At 34.2% G+C, this 23,030-nt stretch overlaps 1 protein-coding gene across 2 annotated transcripts in view; it reads left to right on the forward strand.

Annotated features, from left to right (window-relative positions):
• Nell2 (neural EGFL like 2) overlaps window positions 1-23,030 on the forward strand; it is a 367,974-nt gene that overhangs the window by 42,328 nt on the left and 302,616 nt on the right. For both annotated transcript variants that reach the window (XM_026401419.2, XM_026401420.2), the window contains one exon: window positions 20,294-20,444. In XM_026401419.2, coding sequence (XP_026257204.1) covers window positions 20,294-20,444 — 151 coding nt within the window. The remainder of the gene's footprint in view (window positions 1-20,293; window positions 20,445-23,030) is intronic.

Here is a 23,030-nt window from a genome sequence, read left to right on the forward strand (position 1 = left end):
CCAGGTTTTTGTGTATCTTCTACTCCACAATACTATTATACTTGTTGAAGAAGTTGGCTTATTCCCACCATATTCCTAAGGGAAAGGAAGAATGGAAGGCAATCAGTTTTCTTTCTGATCAAGAATGCTTGATTGTAGTACCTATTAGTTTTGCTTATATCCTATTGGTCAGGAATTAAGACACCAGCCACTCAAACTGTAAAGGAATCTGGGCAAAGAATACTAGTGGGCTACCATGTGCTCACATAAAAGTAGAGAGTTTAATTGCAAAAATAAAAAGTTATTACCATGGGAGGACAACCAGCAGTCTTGACAGTGAGATTACTGAATTTTCAATATGATTGTGACCACAGTGTAGTATATATTTGTTCAATTAAAGTTAACAGAAAATTAGAGATAATACTTAGACTTGGATAATCCTTTGGTTTTAGACTAGGATGACACTTAGGGAGAAATCTCTGTTTGAAATGGGACAGACACAAGATGCTGGGCTCAGATATGAGGCTCCCGGGAATGGAAAAATCAGCACTGGAGATTATGTAACTTCTAGCAACATGAAGTTGAGAGATTAGAGAGTAAATCTTCTGTGTGTTGTGCAGGGGTAGGCATTTTTTTATGCTCTTTTAAAAAATTTACTTACTTGTTCTAATTAGTTGAACATGACAGCAGAATGCTCTTCAATTCATTGTACATAAATGGAGCACACTTTTTGGCTTCTCTGGTTGTATTCAAAGTAGGGTCACACCATTCATGCAATCATACATGCATCTAGGGTAGTGATGTCCTTCTCATCCCACCATCTTTCCTACCCCTGTGCTCTCTTGCTCCCTCCCATTTGCCCTATCCAAAGTTCTTCCACTCATCTCCCCTTCCCCCATGAATTAGCATCCACTTATCAGAGAAAACATTCAGCCTTTTGTTTTATGGGATTGGTTATCTTCATTTAGCGTGATATTCTCTATCTCTATTCATTTATCTGAAAATACCATAAATTTACTCTCTTTTAACTCTGAGTAATATTCCATTGTGTATATATACCACAGTTTCTTTATCCAGTCATCTCTTGAAGGGCATCTAGGTTGCTTCCACAGTTTTACTATTGTGAATTGTGCTGCTGTGAACATTGATGTGGCTGCATTGCTGTAGTATGTTGTTTTTAAGTCCTTTTGGTATAGCTCAAGGAGTGGGATAGCTGGGTCAAATGGTGTTTCCATTCCAAGTTTTCTAAGGAATCTCTATACTGCTCTCCAGATTGGTTGCACCAATTTGCAGTCCCATCAGCAATGTATGAGTGTGCCTTTTCCCCCACATCCTTACCAACACTTTTTTAAAAAATATTTTTAATTAGTTATACATGACAGTAGAATGTACTTATATACTTTGATATACATAGATGGGATATAATTTCTCATTTTTCTGAGTATACATATTGTAGAATCACATTGATCATACAGTCACATACATACATAATGTAATAATGTCTGTTTCATTCTACTATCTTTCTTATCCCCACTCCTTACCAATACTTATTGTAGTTTGTAATTTGATAACTGCCATTCTGACTGGTGTGAGATGAAATCTTAGAGTAGTTTTCATTTGCATTTCTTTTCTGAGAAGTATCTGTTCAGCTCCTTACCCAATTTATTGACTGAGTTGTTTGCTTTTTGGGTGTTAAGTTTTTTGAGTTCTATATATCCTGGATATTATTGCTCTGTCTGACCTGTGTGTGGCAAAAATTTGCTCCTAAAGTATAGGCTCTCTGTTCACCTCATTGATTGTTTCTATTACTGAAAAGAAGCTTTTTAGTTTGAATCTATCCCATTTATTGATTCTTGATTTTACTTCTTGTTAAGGAAGTTGGGGCCTAATCTGACATGATGAAGATTTGGGCCTACTTTTTTTCTATTAGGCATAGGGTCTCTGATCTAATTCCTAGATCCTTAATTCACTTTGTATTGGTTTTTGTGCATGGTAAGAGAAGGTGGTTTAGTTTCATTTTGCTGCAAATGAATTTCCAGTTTTCCCAGCACCATTTTTCAAAGAGGCTATCTTTCCTCCAATGTGTGGTTTTGGGGCCTTTGTCTAGAATGAGAGAACTGCATTTATGTGGGTGTGTCTCTGTATCTTCTATTCTGTACTATTGGTCTACATGTCTATTTTGGTGCCAATACAATGCCATTTTTGTTACTATATCTTTGTAGTATAGTTTAAGGTCTGATATTGTGATGCCTCCAGCTTCATTCATTCTTATTGCTAAGGATTGCTTTGGTTGTTTTGGTTCTCTAATTTTTCTAAATGAATTTCATAGAAAAAGCAATCATATATTTTCTAAATATAGAAAAAAACAATCATTTAGGAATGATATTGGGATTTTCATTGGAATTGCATTGAATCTGTATACCTTATTGGGTGGTATGACCATTTTGACAATATTAATTCTGTCTATCCAGGACCATGGGAGATTTTTCCATCTTCTAAAATCTTCTTCAGTTTCTTTCTTTAGTGTTCTTTAGTTTTCATTGTAGAGGTCTTCCACCTCTCTTGTTAGATTGATTCCCAAGTATCTTTTTTTTTGAGGCTATTGTGAATGGGGTAGTTTTTCTAATTACTCTTTCAGAGGATTCATCACTGGTGTATAGAAATGCATTTGATTTATGAGTATTGATTTTATATCCTGCTACTTTGCTGAGTTCATATATTAATTCTAGCAGTTTTCTGGTAGAATTTTTTTGGATTTTATAAGTATAGAATCATGTTATTAGCAAATAGTGATTGTTTGAGTTCTTCTTTTCCTATTCATATCTCTTTAATTTCTTTCATCTGTCTAATTTCTCTGGCTAGAGTTTCAAGAACTTTTGAATAGAAATAGTGAAAGAGGGCATCCCTGTCTCATTCCAGTTTTTAGTGGGAATGCTTCCAATTTTTCTACATTTAGCATGATGTTGGCCTTGGGTTTAGCATAGATGGCTTTTACAATTTTGAGGTATATTGCTACTATCCCTAGTTTTTCTAGTGTTTTGAACATGAAAGGTTGCTATATTTTGTCAAATGCTTTCTCTGCATCAATTGATATAATCATATGAGTCTTATCTTTAAGCATATTGATGTGATGCATTATGTTTATTGATTTCTGTATGTTGAACCAACCTTGCATCCCTGGGATGAAACCCACTTGATCATGGTGCACAATTTTTTAAAATATGTTTTTGTATGCCATTTGCCAGAATTTTATTGAGAAATTTTACATCTATGTTCATCAGAGATTTTGGTCTGAAATTTTCTTTCCTTGATGTGTTTCTTTCTGGTTTTGGTATCCGAATGATACTAGCCTCATAGAATGAGTTTTGCAGGGTTCCCTCCTTTTGTATTTCATGAAATAATTTAAGGCGTATTGGTATTAATTCTTCTTTGTAGGGTGGAAAATGTGTCTGGTCCTGGGCTTTTCCTGGCTTTTAATGGCATCTTCTACTTTCTTGCTTGAAGTTAATCTGTTTAAATTGTATATGTCCTCCAGTTTCAGTTTGGGTAGATCATATGCCTCTAGAAAGTTGTCAGTGTCTTCGAGGTTTTCTATTTTACTGGAGTAGAAATTTTCAAAATAGTTTTTAATTGTCTTATGTATTTCAGTAGTGTCTGTTGTGGTATTTCCTTTCTCATCACAAAGTTTAGTAATTTGAGTTTTCTCTCTCCTTCTTTTCATTAAGGTGGCTAAGGATTTGTCAATTTTATTTTTTTTTCAAAGAACCAGCTTTATGTTTTTTCAATTTTTAAAATTGTTTCTTTTGTTTCAATTTCATTGATTATATCCCTGATTTTAATTATTTCCTGTCTTCTCCTGCTTTTGGTGTTGGCTTGTTCTTCTTTTCCTAGAGCTTTGAGATGTAATGTCAAGTTATTTTTTGGTTGACTATTTCTTCTTTTAATGAATGACTTAATGCAATGAACTTTCCTCTTATTACTGCCTTCATAGTATCCCAGAAATTTTGATATATTGTATCAGAGTTCTAATTTACCTCTAGGATTTTTTTTATCTCCTCCCTGGTGTCTTCTGTTATCCATGCATCATTAAGTAGCCTATTATTTAGTCTCCACGTGTTGGAATAGCTTTTATTTTTTATTTTATCATTGATTTCTAATTTATTCCATTACGGTCATATAGAATACAGGGTAATATCTCTATTTTTTTTTAATTTGCTAAAACTTGCTTTGTGGCATAACACATGGACTATTTTGGAGCAGGATCCATGCACTGCTTAGAAAAAAGAGTATTCACTTGTTTGATGGATGGAATATTCTATATATGTCTGTTAAGTCTAAATTATTGATTGTTTTATTGAGTTCTATAGTTTCTTTTTGGAAGATCTAGCCAGTGGTGAGAGATGTGTGTTATTATCATCCAATATTATTGTGTTGTGGTCTATTTGATTCTTGAAGTTGAGAAGGGTTTGTTTGACATACATAGATGCCCCATTGTTTCGGACATAGATATTTACGATTGTTATGTCTATTGATATATGATTCCCTTGAGTAGTGTGAAATGTCCTTCTTTATCCCTTTCAGTATGTTTGGATTGAAGTCCACTTTTACTAATATGAGGATGGAAACTCATGCTTGTTTATGCGATCCTTGTGAGTGATACTTTTTCCCATCCTTTCACCTTCAGTCTGTGGATGGCTTTTCCTGTGAGATGAGTCTCTTGAAAGCAGAATATTTTTGTGTGCTTTTAAAAAATATAATCTACATGCCTATATCTTTTAATTGATGAGTTTAGGCCATTGATATTCAGGGTTATTATTGAAATATGTTTTGTATTCCCAGTCATTTTGGTTTATTTTTAGCCTTTAACTTGATGTGTTTTTTTCTTTGATTGGCCTTTCCTTTAGTGTAGTTCCTCCCTTTGCAGATTTTCATTATTGTTTTTCATTTCCTCCTTATAGAATATTTTGCCAAGAATGTTCTGTAATGCAAACTTTCTTGCTGTAAATTCTTTAAACTTTTGTTTATCATGGAAGGGTTTTATTTCATCATCAAATCTGAAGCTAAATTTTTCTGGATATAAAATTCTTGGTTGACATCCATTTTCTTTCAGAGCTTGGTATATATTGTTCCAGTATCTCCTGGCCTTGCAGGTCTGGGTTGAAAAATCTGCTGAGAGCCAAATAGGTCTCCCACTATATGTGATCTGATTTTTCTCTCTTGCTGTCTTTAAGAGTCTCTCCTTATTTTGTATGCTAGTCATTTTCATTAAAATGTGCCTTGGTGTAGATCTGTTGTAATTTTGTACATTTGGTGTCCTGTAAGCCTCTTATATTTGAATTTCCAATTCATTTTTCACGTTTGGGAAGTTTTCTGATATTATTTCACTGAAGAGATTGTGCATTCCTTTGGTTTGAAACTCTTTCCCTTCCTGTATCCCAGTAAATCTTAGATTTGGTCTTTTGATGTTATCCCATAATTATTGGATGTTCTCTTCATGGTTTCTTACCATCTTCACTGTGTGGCCAACTTTATTTTCTAGATTGTATATTTTATTTTCATTGTCGGAGGTTCTGTCTTCCATGTGATCTAGTCTGTTGGTGACGCTTTCTATTGAGTTTTTAAATTTGGTTTATTGTTTCCTTCATTTCAAGAATTTCTGTTTTGTTTTGTTTTATTTATTTATTTATTTTTCAGAATCTCTCTTTCTTGAAGTAATCTTTTGCTACCTGTATTTGCTCTTTTATCTCTTTGGTGGTGTGATTAATGGTTGTCTGCATTTGCTCTCTTTTCTCTTTATTGGAGCGAGCAGTTTTGCCTGTATTTGCTTACTTAGGTCATTCTTTAATTCATAGTTTATTTTAATTGTATACATTCTGGACTCCTTCTCTGACATTTCATCTACTGTGCTGTCAATGGATTCTATTATTGTAGTAACTTAGTTTGTTTGGGGCATTTTCATCCCTTGTTTTTTCATGTTGTCTATGTGTCTTCCTCTCTTGCAGTGCACATCTGAGGTATTGAAATTTCTACCTTATAATCTTGTAGTGTGTCCCTGCAGGTTAGGAATACCTCATAAATCAATTAGCTTGTATTTACACACTTACAGTTTTGCAGCAATAAACGGAAATGATGAGTATGGTTATATTCTACCATATAGCCACTAGGTTTGCATAAGAGTTTACAGTTTGAGTGGTGGACTGAGAGAGAAGGTGGGTAGGATATGATGTTTATGAGGTAAAATGTGAAAATATTGAAATATTAGATTATAGGCTGAGGGAGGGGGGAATCAACAGTAATTGGCTGTTAGCAGCAGGGAAAAAAGGAGATAGAGGTGACCCCATGCAAGGCTCCCTGTTGCCTCTGCAACAGGATGGTGACTGTTGGCACACCTAGTAGGGATACCTCTTGTACAACTGGGCCTACAGGGACCATGGTGATGGTCTTCTAGGTCTTGGTTGTTGTCCTTAGATGGAAACGGCCTCATCCCTAGTTGGTGGAGCACTAGTGTCAAGCCTCTAGGTACCTTACTGTTGGGCTTCCAAGCCTTAGTTGGTGTCCCAAGATGGAATCTGCCTCAAATAAGGTGGTGGAGGTGGCAGTAGAGGTAACCCAAGATGGTGGTGGAGGTGTCCCAAGATGGAGACAAATGCTTTCAGAGATGGGGCTGGAAGTATGAGCTTTGGGATGGTGTTGAGCGGCCTGTTTGTCAATGGCACACTGTGGTGTGTGGTGATGCAATGGGTAGCTCCTGGTCTTGTCTGTTGTCCCACAGTGGAGATTACCATGTGGGAAGGGCTATTGCAGTGGCTACAGAGTCCCAATATGAAGGTGGTTTGGGTGCAGTCACACGTTGTGGATAAGGAACTGCACCACATGGTTTTACCCAGTGCTGGGCTTGGTGGATCCTGGTTTTGTACCAGGTGGCCTGTGGTGGGTTCTGGTCTGGGCTCTGGCCTGTGGTGGGTTCTGGTCTGGGCTCTGGGCTCTGGGTGAGGCAGCACACCAGGGACAGAGATTTAAATAGTAAATTTCATTTAGGAAAACTCAGAATGATGGGAACAACATCAAGAAATTGGTATGATGGAGCTAGTAGTTAGCATGTGGGATGAATGGGAGTTGGAGGTGGTTCCAGTCTTGTGAATGGGTCAAACCCAGCAGTCTCCACAGCGCAGTCTGGCAAGCATGGTTTGAAAGATTTAGTATTCTGACATTTTTAAACAAGATTCATCTATTCCTAAAGGACAGCAGAGAAAGAGATTTGGCAAGATCCTGACAGAACATCAAATCTTTAACCAAGCAGATGGATTTGCAGGGCAGAGTGTAGAGTTTCACGCTGGAAAACTGAAGCAGAAGCTCAACTTTGTAGACTGGGCCAACATGGCGAGGCTGGGACATGATTTATTTTAGTTTCACAGATCTTCTTTATTGAATCTCTGAGCAGCAAACATTAATTCTAAACCCCACCCCTGATTTTCTGGCACCATGATCATAACTGGCTAGGAAACCAAAGGGAGGCAGATATAGGCTCTGGGGAAACAAAGAAACAGATGAGTCTGAAGCTCTGCATTGAGAAGTTGATTACAATGTGCTCCTTGTCCTTTGGAACTTTATAATGTTCACAGAAAAATAATCATAGTAGAAAAATGAAACTCAATTTTGATAGGGTGATTCATCATGATAACTGATATTTTGGCATTTTGTTATTCTGAAATAATTTGATTATTATAATTAAAGAAGAATAAAAGCAGAACACACTCTTAAAATTGATGTCTCAGGCCAAATTGGCCTATTAGGAGGAAGATGAAATTGTGCATTTCAGCATTTCACCTCTGCATAATTGATGAAGCACTAGATACTACCTCTTGACTATTCAGCAAAGATTCTGTTAGAACTTGCTTGTGTGATCTGTGGTTGCACAAGTTATAACCTTCACATTTTATGGTTGTAAAACTGTATAGATCTCTATTCATTATTCCTATATATTATTAGGTAATTATTAGGAAATTCTGCTTTGATACTGTTATATTTTTTCTTTTTATATTAGTCATTCTATGAGAACCACATCAAAATGTGGATAAAAAGATAACTAGCTTTTTGAAAGGACTTTTTTTTCCTTCTTAGAGACTGTATGAATATTTGATCAGATCTCCAAAGAAAATAAATTGTAATTCAATTTTTACTTAGATAAATTAGATTAAGTGTATTTCTTTTGTATTTGTAATTAGCTCTTTTAATAGATGAACACTTTACAAACAGTAATCATATGAATATTTCAGATATATCTAGATACATTATATATGGCCCTTTAAAAAGTGATCTAATTAATGAATATTTAAACTTTAATATTAAGGTGAATAATTTGTTAATTAAAACTTTACCATCACACCAATAACTGTTGTCAATATATGAAGGTGCAGTTGAGCCTTTTCATTGCACTCTTAAGGGTAATACCAATGAAAACACAAGTGGTTTTTGTTGTTGTTTTTGTTGTTGTTCTTTTAAGGAATTTAAATATTTCAATTATTTGAGGTTTCAATGGCTTTAGTAAAGGCACAACAATATTCTGGAAATTATGATAGCCATGAGTTTAATTTTCCTTATGTTTTTAAACAAAATATGATTCGTGATAAAAACTGACAAATTGTGGGCCTTAAGTTTGGGTTTAATTTAATAAAACCTTTTAGATTGGTTTCATTAAAAATCTAGCAAATTACTGAATCTTAAATCTGCTACATATGTCCAAATGTTGTTGTTGAGATTGTTGTTTCCAGGTAGAGGAAGGATGAACAGGGAAATACAAACAATGAATTAAAGCTGTGGATAGCATCATCATCATCATTATCAATCATCATGATCTATTATTTGCTTAATGTATAGGTATATTTGATCTTATTTTTGAGGAGTATTGTAGTTGGAAGAAGAGATGATAGAAGTAGGCTGTTTTGGCTGATTTACTCTCAGTTTTGCTTATCAAAACAACTGGTATATCACTGATGAGATTTTGAGGAACTGCTTCACACTAGCCAAAAGGAATAATCTGATTATAAACTCAAGTGCCAATTTAATTTTAATCCACAATGAGAATTCTAACAGTGAACTAAGCCAGAATACTCATGGTGGTTTATCAGTATTCCTCTTTCTGAAGGAATAACATTTTAAGCACATTTTTATGAAAAGCTTGTTTGTTGGTAAGGAATCTAAAGAAATAAAATGGAATAACCTTAATAACATCTGTTACATATAAAATTTTAATACTTTAATTCTAAGTTGAAAATTATAAAGCTGTTTTATTGTTTGTAGCTCCTTTATATCCTAATTACATTTTGTTCTATTTGATTAATTAAAATTTCAATATGGGAGTCAAATGGTTTGATTATAGTCAACCAGATAGTCGCTGGATATAGGAGTAGAAAATGAAAATTGTTTTTGTTTGATTGGTTGGTTAATGCCTGTGCTTCTTATTTCTGATTGTATATTACTCTGTTTGTTCTTATGTGGCTGGATATTCACAACATTAAACTACTGTACATTTTTGTAAATTACTCATGAAGATACATGTTTATTTTACATCAAAACAAATCATAGTTAGTTTTATATTTTAAAGAAACTTTTGAGGTTGCTTTGGGATTTAATAGGATTAAGAAAGTAGAATAGGAATTTCCAGGTCAGCCTTCTTAAGGGTATGATGCCTTATACTTTCTTAGGCTAGTCATGGAAAGAGCTTATCAATTTCTAATGGGTGAGGTTGTGCTATCATTAGATGTGAGTTGGTGTCATAAAAAAGTTATAAATTGCTCATACATTGTTCCCAATAACTTTTTAAGCAGAATTATTTGAAAATGGCTTTTAAAAAAGCTTTTTGTTTTAAATTTGTGCTTTATATCTCAATAGATTAGAGTGTGCAGCTGAAAGATTATATGATAGAAATGATCTTGTAGATTTGAAAGCCTAATTAATCAAGAAATTTACTTTCATTATATGCTTATATGAAAATTAGTTTAAAAATTTATTTAGAATGATATTTATCTACTCTGTGGAATATGGATCATTGTAGTGCTGTAGAACTTTTATAAAAATAGGAAGCCATTTGTTTGGGTTAGGATCTTGTCTCTGCCCCTTGGATTTGGTGCATTTATTAATATATACAGCCAGAACTGCTTTCGGTATTTCCCAATATAGGAGATTCATAGAAATGAGCTGTGATTTGAACCACTTATGGTGATGACAGCCAATTGCCTTGGCTTCTCTGTGCATTTCCTTCTAGTCTACAATTTCTTTTATAATGGAGCCAATAATCCATTTAATAAAAGTTGCTGTAAGATTTAAATGAGATTGTTCATGTTTAAAGACTTTGCAAACTGCGTATATAATGTTGATAAAATTTTAATGACTTTGAAAATTGTTACTATTAATTTGCCTTGAAAGTTTGCACTCTAAATGCATGGGCATATTGAAGGGAAAGTAAGAGCAATGGACAGAAACTGTAGTAATAGTTCTAATTTCCTGTATTTCTAATCAGAATTTTTGAAGGTAATAACATTTCATTAAAGATTGAAAAAATATAGAACCGTAACTTGGTGAGTTTTGGAACAATCTAAGTCAAACATTCAATATCTGAGATTAGATAGCTTTTATAATTGAATTTACATATGGCATTTTCATTAGTTCACTTATGTGGGGAAGAATCAATTCAAGTTTCTACACAGTTCAGTGCATGAAGATTCATTTGATTCCTAATGGCAATTGTAGTGATACTTCTTAATTGCAAAAGAAGAAAATAATACTATTTTTTTTGGTTATTGGAAGTTGGACAAACCCCTTCTCTTTACTTTTACTATTGACACACAAGAAATACTTAAATACTTCTGTATGTAACAATGAACTATCTGAAAGATAAATTAAAATAATAATCTGATTTACAATAGCTACAAAAATATTTAGGTACTAACTTAACAAAGGAAGTGAAAGACCTGTACCCTGAAAACTAAGACAACATTGCTGAAAGAAATTGAAAAAGACAGAAATAAATGTGAAGCTATCCTTTGTTCATATATTAGAAGAATTAATGTTGTTAAAATGTTCATACTGTCCAAAGTGATATACAGATTCTGTGAAATCCCTATCAAAATTGCAATGACCTTTTCCACAGAAATTTTATAAGTCCTAAAAATTCATAAGAAACACAAAGGACTTCATATGAACAAACCATCTTGAGCAAAAGAAACAAGGCAGAGGTATCACACTACTTGATCTCAAAACAAAGCTATAATAATCAAACAACATAATATTTGCATAAAACAGACACATAGATCAATGGAACAGAATAGAAAGCCAAGAAATAAATCCACCCACTTTTAGGCAACTGCTCTTTGACAAAGGTGTCAGAACACATATCAGGCAAAGGATAGTCTCTTCAATAAATGGTGTTGTGAGAACACATGCAGAGTAATAAAATTGCATCCTTACCATATAGAAAAAATCAATTCAAAATGATCAAAAACTTAAATGTAAGACTTGAAAGTGTACAACTACTAAAAGAAAACATGGTTAAAATATTTTTGACATTGGTGTGGACAACAAGTTTTTGGATTTGACTCTGAAGGGACAGAGAACAAATATGAAAATAGAAGACAAATGGGATTACTTCAAACACAAATTTCTGCACAGAAAAGGAAACAATCAACAAAGTGAAAATACAGTTTACAGAACGGAAGAAAATATTTGTAAGCCATACATTTGATAAGAGGTTAACATATAAAATATGTAAGAATTCATGCAACTCAATAGTTAGAAAGCAAATAACCCAATTAATAAATGGGCAAAGGCCTGGACAACATTTCTTAAAAGAAGTGGTACAGGGGCTGGGGATGTGGCTCAAGCGGTAGCGCGCTTACCTGGCATGCGTGCAGTCCAGGTTAGATCCTCAGCACCACATACAAACAATGATGTGTCCACCGATAACTAAAAAATAAATATTAAAAATTCTCTCTCTCTCTCTCTCTCTCTCTCTCTCTCTCTCTAAAAAAGAAGTGGTATGAATATTTAAAAGAAGTGGTATGAATAGTCAACAAGTAAATGAAAATATACTAGCATCACTAAACATTAAGGAAATGCAACTTAAAACCACACACAATGAGACTTTACTTCATATCTATTAGAATGACTGTTATCAAAAAGACAAATGATAACAAGTATTGGTGAAGATACAGAGAAAAAGGAGCCCTTTACACTGTTGCTGAGAATGTAAATTGGTACCATCCTTATGGAACACTATGAAACTTTCTCATAAAATTAAAAGTAGATTTACTATAATAGTCCAGCAATCTCACTTCTGGGTATAAATCTAAAGGAGATGAAATCAGTATCTTGTAGTGAAATCTGTATCCCCATGTTCATTGCAGCATTATCCACAGTAACCAAACTATGACAAGAACCTAAATGTTTGCCAGTGGATGAAAAAAAGAAAAAAAAGTAATAAAAAATTTGTGGTACATACCAACAATGGAATGCTATTTAACCTTAAACAAAAAAAGAGAATATCTTATCATTTGCAACAACATGGACAAATATAACATCATGCTAAGTGTAATAAGCTAGGCATAGAGAAACAAATACTGTATTATATCACTTAAAGTGGAATCTACATATAGTATATATGTCCAGATAGTTGAACCCATAGAAGCAGACAGTAGTTGTCTGGTAGTTGTCATCAGCTAGAGAATGTAGGAAATGGGGAAATTCCGGTTTAAGGAATCAAGTTTTATTTATACAGGATTAATGAGTTCTGTACATCTAATATACAGAATGATGAGTATAGTTATTAGGACTATAGTGCATATTTGAAATTTGGTTAAGAACAAATCTTAAGTGTTCCTGCCATGAATAAAAAAATGGCAACCATATTAGGTGATGGTTATGTTACCTTAATTTTGATAATTCTTTCATAATATATGTGTATGTCACAGCATCATATTGCATACCATATATGTGTGTGTATACATATACACATATAGAATTTATATTTGTCAGTTATACCTGATTAAGAAGAGGTATCTGCAATAAAAAAGCAAAACAAAACATTGAAACAGCATAATAGTGAAAGAAATAATTAACAACAAAAAACTCTAATCTCACTCTATATTTCAGTAAACACCTGTATTTGTTGTTGTATAGATAACTGCATTAAATTATAGTTTATTTTAGAAATAAGTCAGTGTCTGTCTCTCTATCTCTCTCTTTCCCAATCCCCATGTATGAAGGGAATAAAATCCCTAGAAATTCAAATCCCTAGGAATTGTTACTACATCAATATATAAACTCATCATTCCATCCTCATAATACTGACTAAAAATGAATATTTTGTTGCTATTGCTTCTGAGCTCCTTCATTATTTTCTAATAATTACTTTGAAATGCTACTAGTCATTTTTTAGTGAGATTTTTAGGCTCTGCACACAATAAAAATAAAAAAATTGAATAAATTTTGTATTTAAACTCAATCAGTTCTCTAGTTTAAAAGATCCAAAGTAGCATGGGAATGTTGACAGGTTGTTTTCAGAGCCTAGTAGTAGCTTTTCAACACTCCTTTTCTTAATCTATTTTTTCCTCAGTAGTCAATTCATGTGAAATTTGTCTGCCATGCTTTGAAAAGAATTTCACTTTACATTGATCTTTATCCAAAAAAGAATGAACATTCAAAGTCTTGTAGAACTAGGGTGATGGGCACGATTGTGCATAAAGCCAAGGGCCCATCAACAGATGGATGGATAAAGAAAATGTGCTATATCTACACAGTGAGATTTACTCAGCTATAAAGAAGAGTGAAATTATGGCCTCTGCTGGTAGGTGGATTGAACTGGATAACATCATGCTGAATGAAATAAGCCAGCCTCAGAAATTCAAGGGTTGAATGTTTTCTCTCATATGTGACTGCTAGGGGAAAACCAGGATAAAAAGTGGAGGAGATCCCATGAAAATAGAAAAGAGATCAGTGGAGTAGAATAAGGGGGTTATGGGGAAGGAAGTGGGGACAGGAAAAGGGAAGAACTGTGTAATGAAATTAACCACATTATGTTGTGTATATATATGAATATACCACAGTGAATTTTACCTTTATATATGCCCATAATGCACCAATTAGAAAAAAAAACAAACAAGTAGAAGGAGGACCAGTAGAAGAAGGGGAATAGTGGAAGGGAGGAATGAAGGGAAAGAGGAAGTACTAGGGACCAAAAATAAAACAAGACAAAACAAAAAGACATCTTCCAGATGTCTCTACTCTCTCTGTTACATTAGAGCACCTGCCTAGCGTGCAGTAGGCTGTGGGTTCAAATTCAGCATTACAAAAAAGAAATAAACCTAGAAACATCCCAAATGTTCTTCAATAAGTAAATGAATAAATAAACTTTGCTCTCAAGGAAAATGAAATATTATTAAACAATAAAAGGAATAAATTCTTGGTACATACAGACAAAAGGATAATTTGAGTTCTAATTTTTTTTTTTCTGTTCTGAAAACTGATTTTTTTTGGTCTGAGTTTGGGATACTTACAATGAAAGTAAATTCAGAAAATCACCAGAAAGATGTTATTTGACTCTTGGTAGTTTGACAGTTTCCTTGCTTGTAAGTTTGAGGTGATAAGTATAAAATGCTAATACCAAACTCATGGTGTTTACTACATGTTAAAACAGCTAATAAGGTTGGTAATTTTTGGAAACTTGTTCTTCTGGCTTCTAAATTTGTTTTTGTAACTGCTGTATTTTCCTGAAATATAAGTTATATTTTAACTTATAGAACTACCCTTCTCTGTGTTGGTACTCTTATTTGAATCTGTGACAGTTAAGCATCAATAAAGATGTCATGTTCAGGAGGCACTACAGTTCAGTGGAAAGAATATTGGTCTAGACGGGCATGGTGGCCACGCACATCTATAATCTCAGTGGCGGGGGAGGCTAAGAAACAGGAGGCCTTGTTGGAAAAAAAATGAAGACATTTCTGAATTAAATTTTTAATCTGAAACTTTAAGGACAACAAAATAAAGTAAAAATAATTCTAATATGTTGGTTTCTATGACTTTGATTTTCTGATCAGCACCAGAATTGCATTTTGTAGTAATGATCACAGGAACTCAGATGTCTCTCTTACCATTATATAATCCATGAGATAAGAATAGAAGATGGGAATTCTAATTTTACAAATTGGGCAACAGAAATGCAAATGCTTAAAGTGACCTTTCTTAAAAATCACTACTAAGTTCCTTAAGGAACCTAAAACATTAACTTATATAACTACCTTTTTTGGTGTTGGTACTCTTATTTGAACCTGTGACAGTTAAGCATCAATAAAGATGCCATATTTAGGAGGCACTACAGTTTAGTGGAAAGAATATTGGTCCAGCCAGGCACAGTGGCACACATCTATAATCCCAGCTGCTTAGGAGTTTGAGACAGGAGGATTGTGAGTTCAAAGCCAGCCTCAGCAAAAGTGAGGTGCTAAGCAACTCAGTAAGACTGTGTCTCTAAATAAAACACAAAGCCGGACTGGGGATGGGGCTCAGTGGTCGAGTGCGTGCTCTTGAGTTCAATCTCCTGTACAAAAAAAAAAAAAAAAAAAGAATATTGGTCCAGAAATTGTCATTCTGTTATAACTTGCTGAGTGTCTTTGGATGGACATGGATTGTTTCATGACTTTAAATTTACTGAAAAAGGAAGCAATGATTGTTGCTGTCATGTTTCAAGAGCTTTGTGAGAACAAAATGGAATGTGGGTTCAAAGATGAAAAATACATTATTATGCAGTTTTCAGGATAAAAGTTGTATATTAGCACATGTGCAGCACTATATATGTGTGTATCATATATGTATTTGTATATATACATATGTGTATACATAAATGTCTCTGTATGTGTGTGTGTGTGTGTGTGTGTGCGTAGCATAGATGTGCTATCCCTGCTGTACCACTGATCTAGTGTTTTTATGTTCATCTTTTCATTCTCCTCTTGCTTCCATGATTCCTGTGAATTACTCAGGCACTCTTCTGACTTTAGATACTACATTTTTAATAACATCTAAATTTATATTTTCAATTTCAACTTTTGGTAAGATAAAATTCTGAAGTGCCAGCTTTCTACTGGACACTTTCAGGTGCATGTCCCACAGCACTTGTCAATTATCATTTCTGAAATGGAGTGGGTACCATTATGCTCTTATTGCATTTACTTTCATTCAGTTCCTCACCCTAGAAACTTTGTATTTAATTTGGATTCACTTGTCTCCCTTTGTCTTACCTTTTGCATGTGGTTTATTAGTGACCAAATTCTTTGGGTCCTGCTTTCCAAATAGCTCCTGAATCTTACATCTCTGGTCTATTCTAATGCCTCTCACAGAGTGCTGAGACCCCTATCAAATCCTTCTTGTATTAAGACATAATGAATTCTTGAAAACATGTTTGAAAGGGGAAAATAGACTTCAATATTTTTAGGGTAATGCAAGGGTTGGTGGCAGATGGTGTTCTATGGATGGAGAACTGATTCTTATTGCAAAATCATGACTTCACTTCCTGTTAAGTACTTTCTTTGTCACATCCAGGAAACTTAAAAATCTTCACTTGTGTATCCTGGGCACCCCAGGCGGGGGAGCCCGATGGGGAGAGCATACCGAGGCATGGTGTGTCAGGTCGGTTTTTTCTCTCTCGATTGGCTTTTCATCCTGCCTATTACTCCAACACAGTTGGAAGCTCATGTAAGCCTTAGTTTTTAAACACCTGAGCAACAAACTTGGCCAATCGGGATGGAAAAAACAAATATTATCTTTCTTATCACTATAATATGAAAACTGTACTAAACATGGCTTCTGGTTCACACAGAAGTGTTCCTCCTTCCTGCAAGTCGCCCTACTTCATAAACAGCAGCAAAAGAGGAAGAAAATGGTTTGGGTAAAGAAGTTGGAGTGGTTAAGTGATTCTATCTTAAGTTGTGACCTTGTATGAATTAATTAGTTTCAAATATAAGCTGGTTGCAGGCCTCATAGGTCCTCACTGCCACCCTGATGGGGGATGATGGGTCTGCTCTGCACATTCCTTCAGCATTTTCCAAAGCATCTCAGTGCAAAGCATCTATGCTGTCGGTGCTCACTTGGCTCTTCTTTCATCTATAAGCTTGACAAGAAATTCAAGTACCAGTGGCTCCATGTCACTGTTAACCATCAAAGTAGAAAATATCAATTTGATTGGGGAAAGGTAGTTTATGAATGCCAAAGTAATATCTAAGATATGTGAAATAAAACATAAACATCAGTGATCACCCAAACTAGATAATTTCTGAAACTCAGTGGGTTACACTATGCCCTTACTGCAATTACTTTTATTCAGTCCTTCAAGCTATAAAATTTAGATTCAGTTGGATTTATTTGTCTCCCCACTCCCACCCCCTGCTTTTTAAAGAAACCTTCCTTAAGTGTCTTATCTGTTTCCATTCCTTTTCTTTCTTCAAACGACCTTTAATGTGGCCACCAGGGAAGTTTTTCCAAAAATGCAGATTGATCAGTATTTTAATTTCCTTCATCAAGTTTTCAATCTTAGTGACTTAGTGACTTCAGCCTTCACTTGTATGTCCTGGGCCCACAATTCTGGGTCCACATATTCTTCTCTAAGAATCTTTTTTTTTTCCTTTAAAAATAAAAGTCATGTAGCTACCACATTTCTATTTTTTTTTCTATTTCTCACAGCTCAAGTGCTCAAGATCTTTGCTCCAAGTCCTTGGTTCACTCCATGGGTCTGATTATCACTTATGTATGCAGTGTGGTCCTTTCTCTACTTGTCTTATTTGCATCCCCATCTGTCATCCTGCTTGGCAAGAGAAAGAATGCCTCTCCAAACTCCACCTTCCTGAAAAGAGAAGAAGCATAATAAATATTTATAATTTAATTTTAAATTGCTTTTATCTTTCAAATTAAACTGAAGTAATGAAAGGTTGTGAATGATTCACTTCTATACAAATTTGAGTGGAATAAAAATTAACATTAGGTGAGCTCATTCTCTCAGAATTATATATTGAATGCTTCCTAGAGGAAGTAAAAAGGTTAGGAGCTAGGAGGAACTGTATGGAATCCTTTCTACAACTTTTCTTAATCCTGATGGAGATTGTGGAGAAACTATTGTGTTGACCATGACAGAAATTGTAAATTATTGTTATGCTTTTGAGTTGTGAATATTGAGTATTATTTTGGAAGTTTAAAAGAAAAAATTCTTTTTCCTAAAAGTATGTGGGTACTTTTTTTTCCCCAGTAGTAATTGAACCTAGGGGTGCTCTACCACTGAGCTACATAGTCAGTCCTTTTTATTTTATTTTGAGCCAGGATTTTGGTAAGTTGTCCAGGTTGGTCTTGAACTTATGATCCTCTTCTCAGCCACTTGAGTACTTCAGAATATAGGTGTGCACCACTGTACCTGGCATTTCCTAAAACTGTGAACAAAATCCCTGAGTCTAGCTTTATTGCCTGGATTAGGTATCTATTACTGGGCCAGTTTACTGTGGAAATAGATAGATATTGCTTTGATAGGATAGAGTGTGTCATATGACTGAATCTAGCATAGAGAAGTCATGGATTCAGGGAAGGAGGGATTTTGTCTCAATGGCAAATCAAAGTTTTTTGTTTTCTAAGAAGGAAATTTGTTAATGATGGTGGGATTGACACAGGTATCTATTACATTATTCTACAAACTCCTGCCTCATCCAGTCCAGCTTTCCTTTCTAACTCCATCAGCAATGGCTGTTCTTCACCCATTTCAGCTATGCCATGACTGCTCATACCTCTGTGCTTTTTCATAAGGTATTCTAATGACTGGAATGCCTTTCCTTCCTTTTTCTACCTGGTAGTCTTATGATCAAATGCCATCTATTTATTAGCCTTCCTTTCAGATGCTGTTGGCTAATTTTCCATCTAATTCAGTGGCCCTTTGGATTTACCTATATGAGAACATTTTTTATTATGTTGGATTATTTACATAATCCATATATATAAGAGATATATCCTCTATTTTATGGGTATCTCATGGGCTTCTTCAGGCTAATGTATTCCTGTTGATGGACACAGACCAGGTGATTGAATTTTTATTTATAAATCTGTGGACTTAAAAAACTAAGGAACTGTGAATTCATCCTATTGTTTCTTTTTCAGCAAGATTTTGATTCTCAACCAGGTTTCTTATGCACTATATTAAGGGAATGTTGGAAATGTGTGGAATACCTTGAGGGGTCGAAATGACCTAGGGTGGGGTGCCACAGGCATTCTTTGGGCAGGAATGTTGAATGTTCTGTAATACATAAAAGAGTCCTACATAAGTAAATGTGTAGGACTCCAAATGCTACTTCTCCTACTAAGAACTACTTACCTAGGCTGAAGCATAGAAGAGAATGATTTTTTTTTAACAACATATACTGAATTTCTGATTCTCATTGATTCTTCACACACACTGTAAATAGTAGAGCATTGTACTTAAAGTTAGTGGGTTTTTTTTTTGAATAGTAGAGTTTTTCCATCCACCAAATTAATTTCTGTCCCTAACTATTTCATCCATATTCTCTGGGTCCTGAGGTTGGAGTGCAAGACTAAGCGATGTGAAAGTGCAGAGTAAAAGTTTGTCCTTTTCCAGGCAAACCTTCCTTGGCTAGAATTTCTCTAAGCCTGAGGAAAAAAAAAGGATAAAAATTAAGTTCTACGTATTTCTTTCAACAAATATGGTGAGATAATTCAATCTTAATGTTTCATTCACTGCACAGAAGGCTGAGAGTGACTAATTTCACTGATCTTTTAACAAATATATTTATAGCAAGCCTTCTGACTAAAGACACCGACATGGAGAATGGCACATAGACTTAAATCCAGTTTTCTGTCAGGAGGTGTCAGAAAAGCAAAATGGCTCTAGCATGGTCTTTTAGGTCCTATTCTAGGAAGTTTATGTTTTTGCTCTTTGTTGGTACTGATGTGGCTCTGGGATCTAAGGTAAAGGAAGTGTAGAAGGAGAGAACTTGGAAGAACACTTCTTCAAATAAGACTCTTTGATTCTTGCTTCAAAGGTGACATTTTTGAAGAAAGATTCCTAAAAAAATAAGTTCAAAATACAAACGGTTCTTGTCATTGTACTCTGCTGTGTTATGTATAGCAAAAATCTTGTTAAAAGAATTTGTAGAGACTTTAAAATTTGGAATTTATCAGTTATTACTTGACAAATTTTTTTGAAAGATGTTGCATGTATAAGGTATTTTATAAAATCAAATTCTAGTCTATTCCTACTATATGTTTATCTATTTATTTTTAGATACTCCCAGAAGTATAAAAGCGTCCACCGCTACAGCTGAGCAATTTTTTCAGAAGCTGAGAAATAAGCATGAATTTACTGTTTTGGTGACCCTGAAACAGACCCACTTAAATTCAGGAGTCATTCTCTCAATTCACCACTTGGATCACAGGTAAGTGTGGGTGCTGGAGTTACCCATGTTTTTGTTTATGGTTAAATGTACATGTTAAAGAGAACTAAATGAAAGCCAGCTATAATATATACTTGATGGATTTAAAACAGAGTGATTTTACTACATTATGCAGTATCACACAGGATTGAAATCTGCCTAAAAGCTGAGGGAACCATTGCTTTTCAAGGTGCTGAGAACACACCAAAGTTACCTTTCCTAAAACAAATTTGTTAATTCCTAAATTCCTCAAGATACTCCTCAGTGTTGAAGTCAAACATTGTTCTTAATTCATTAATCACTACCTATAAAAACACTGTATTCTCTTTGGGATATTTAGTTGGGTTTAGAGTTTAGTAATCTTATATAACTTATTATTTTTTTTTCCTCAAAGATTACAGCAGTTACAGTGGTTTTCCTGGATATGTGGTGAATAAAAATATTGTCTAGTATCTTCCAATGGCTCTCATATTTAGAAGCATCATTATGTAGATATAGGGGAGGAGGAGGAAGGAGGAAGAAGTATGTCATTCATGACACTTGGCATATATATAAACACACACACACATACACACACACACACTCACACATATAGTAATACAAAATAGCTTAAGAAAGCACTTCTTTTTGAATGAATGACCACAATTATGACAATGAAAATTTCTCTGTGTTTTTATTTTGAATACCTTCTTTACCTCTTAGTGGACCATGTCTCAAATTTTCTCTTCTCTTTCTAAACTGTATAATAATAATACCTATTTCATAGGTTGTTGTAAAGAATAAAGATCCTATATATTTAAAACACTACATATACAACAGCTTTAATAATCTTATGCAGATATCAGCAGAAATATTTATATTTGATTCCCTATCAGAAATGAGGCAACCTGGGACTTTGAAAATCTTTGTTAAATACTAGAAGGAGAACATAACTGTATGAGAAGAATAAAATATAGCAAGTCTAACTGTGATAGGAGAGTTCTTAAGTACTGTCTCTGTGGCTTACTCTTAGGGTTTGAGGGCCCCATCTTTATCTGCAAAGGATAATTTCCCAGGCCTTTCACTTGGCTTTCTTTTCTCTCAGCTTCTATTCTGTGTTTGAGGGAAGTATGTCATCCTAACTCTAATCTGGTAACTGGCTTGGAATCTTCATGGATGAGGGAGAAATGGAGAAGTTTCATCTCCAAGGGATGAATAGATTTTCCCCCTTAGTGTGTTCCTGGTCCTACATCTCATCTTCCAGTGCTTGATACCAGGGAGATCTGTGCTTACAGTACTGTGTCTCTGCCCATGTCAATAGGGCTTTTAGGTAACATGAGTTATATATAATAAATGAAGACTGTTTGCAGAGGAGCCTGACTTATGGCTGAGTATCTCTACTGATTAGGAAGATTTTCTTTTTATTTGGATACTATATTTTTCTTCCTTGTAGTTTTCTGTCACTGCCTTGTTTGTAGAGACATGGAACTCAACCAGTAGTTTTCCAGATGACATTATTTACACATAAGATGGCCACTACCACTTCCCATCTGACCCTTCTGTCTCTATACAAACCAATTCTACATACTCCATCTGCTCCAGTGGGTCTGTTGCCCCTATCTGAATGAGTCCCATATGGTTAATGTTTTTATTGGTTCCCAGAGTTGAACACATTAACCATATACATGTCTGACTGGCACAGACCTCTTCTAATATGCAAAGTTTTCATCTAAAGATATGGGCAAGAGAAATTCCTAACACTCATCAGAAGATTTGCTGTCAAGGAGATCCTTTCTTACTCTTCCTATGAAGTAGATTTGTTAGAGTTATAGGTCTTTATATTGACTTATTTTAATTGAAAATAATAGTTTTCCAAATTATTATAGCAACATAGTGCCATTATGGAAAATTTATAGGATAATAATGGAAAGAACTAGAGAAACAAATCCATATTGTATTACAATAATGAAATTATGTGTAATCCAGTCCTTTTGTCTTTTCATGTAGACATGCCATATTTTTTTTAGTATCTTACTCATGAGTATTTAATTCATTTTCTTTTTAACTTTAACAAATAATATAATATATATATATATATACACATATATATAAAATTATATATAAATTTTTGTGATTAGATCTTATATTTTCTAAGTATACTTTTAAAATTTAATCTTCTATGCTTTTTTGACTTTTATCTGATCTTTGTATCATCTATAAATTTGATAAAATTTAGCTAAATACATCATATTTGAGATATACTACATCTTTCCATTATATAAAAAATAACTTAGTATTATGAGGTACTTTTCATTTACTTTAAATAAAATTTTGTTGATGAATTACACTTATATATAATAGTGGGATCATTATTAAATATTCTGTATGTGAACTTATATACTTTGGTCAATTTTATTTCCTATTATATTCCCTGTCCTTTTCCATCTCTCTCCCCCTGATCTCTACTCTCTACTATACTGGTTTCCTGTTTTCATGATATTACTCCCCACTCCCCCACCACACTTTTTTTTTTAATCTCTGTAGCTTTCACATATAAGACAAAAAAATGTGATTGTTGACTTTCGGAGGCTGCCTTATCTCTCTTAACAT

The sequence above is a fragment of the Urocitellus parryii genome, chromosome 5 (genome assembly GCF_045843805.1).
Source record: "Urocitellus parryii isolate mUroPar1 chromosome 5, mUroPar1.hap1, whole genome shotgun sequence".
Classification (NCBI taxonomy): Eukaryota; Metazoa; Chordata; class Mammalia; order Rodentia; family Sciuridae; genus Urocitellus; species Urocitellus parryii.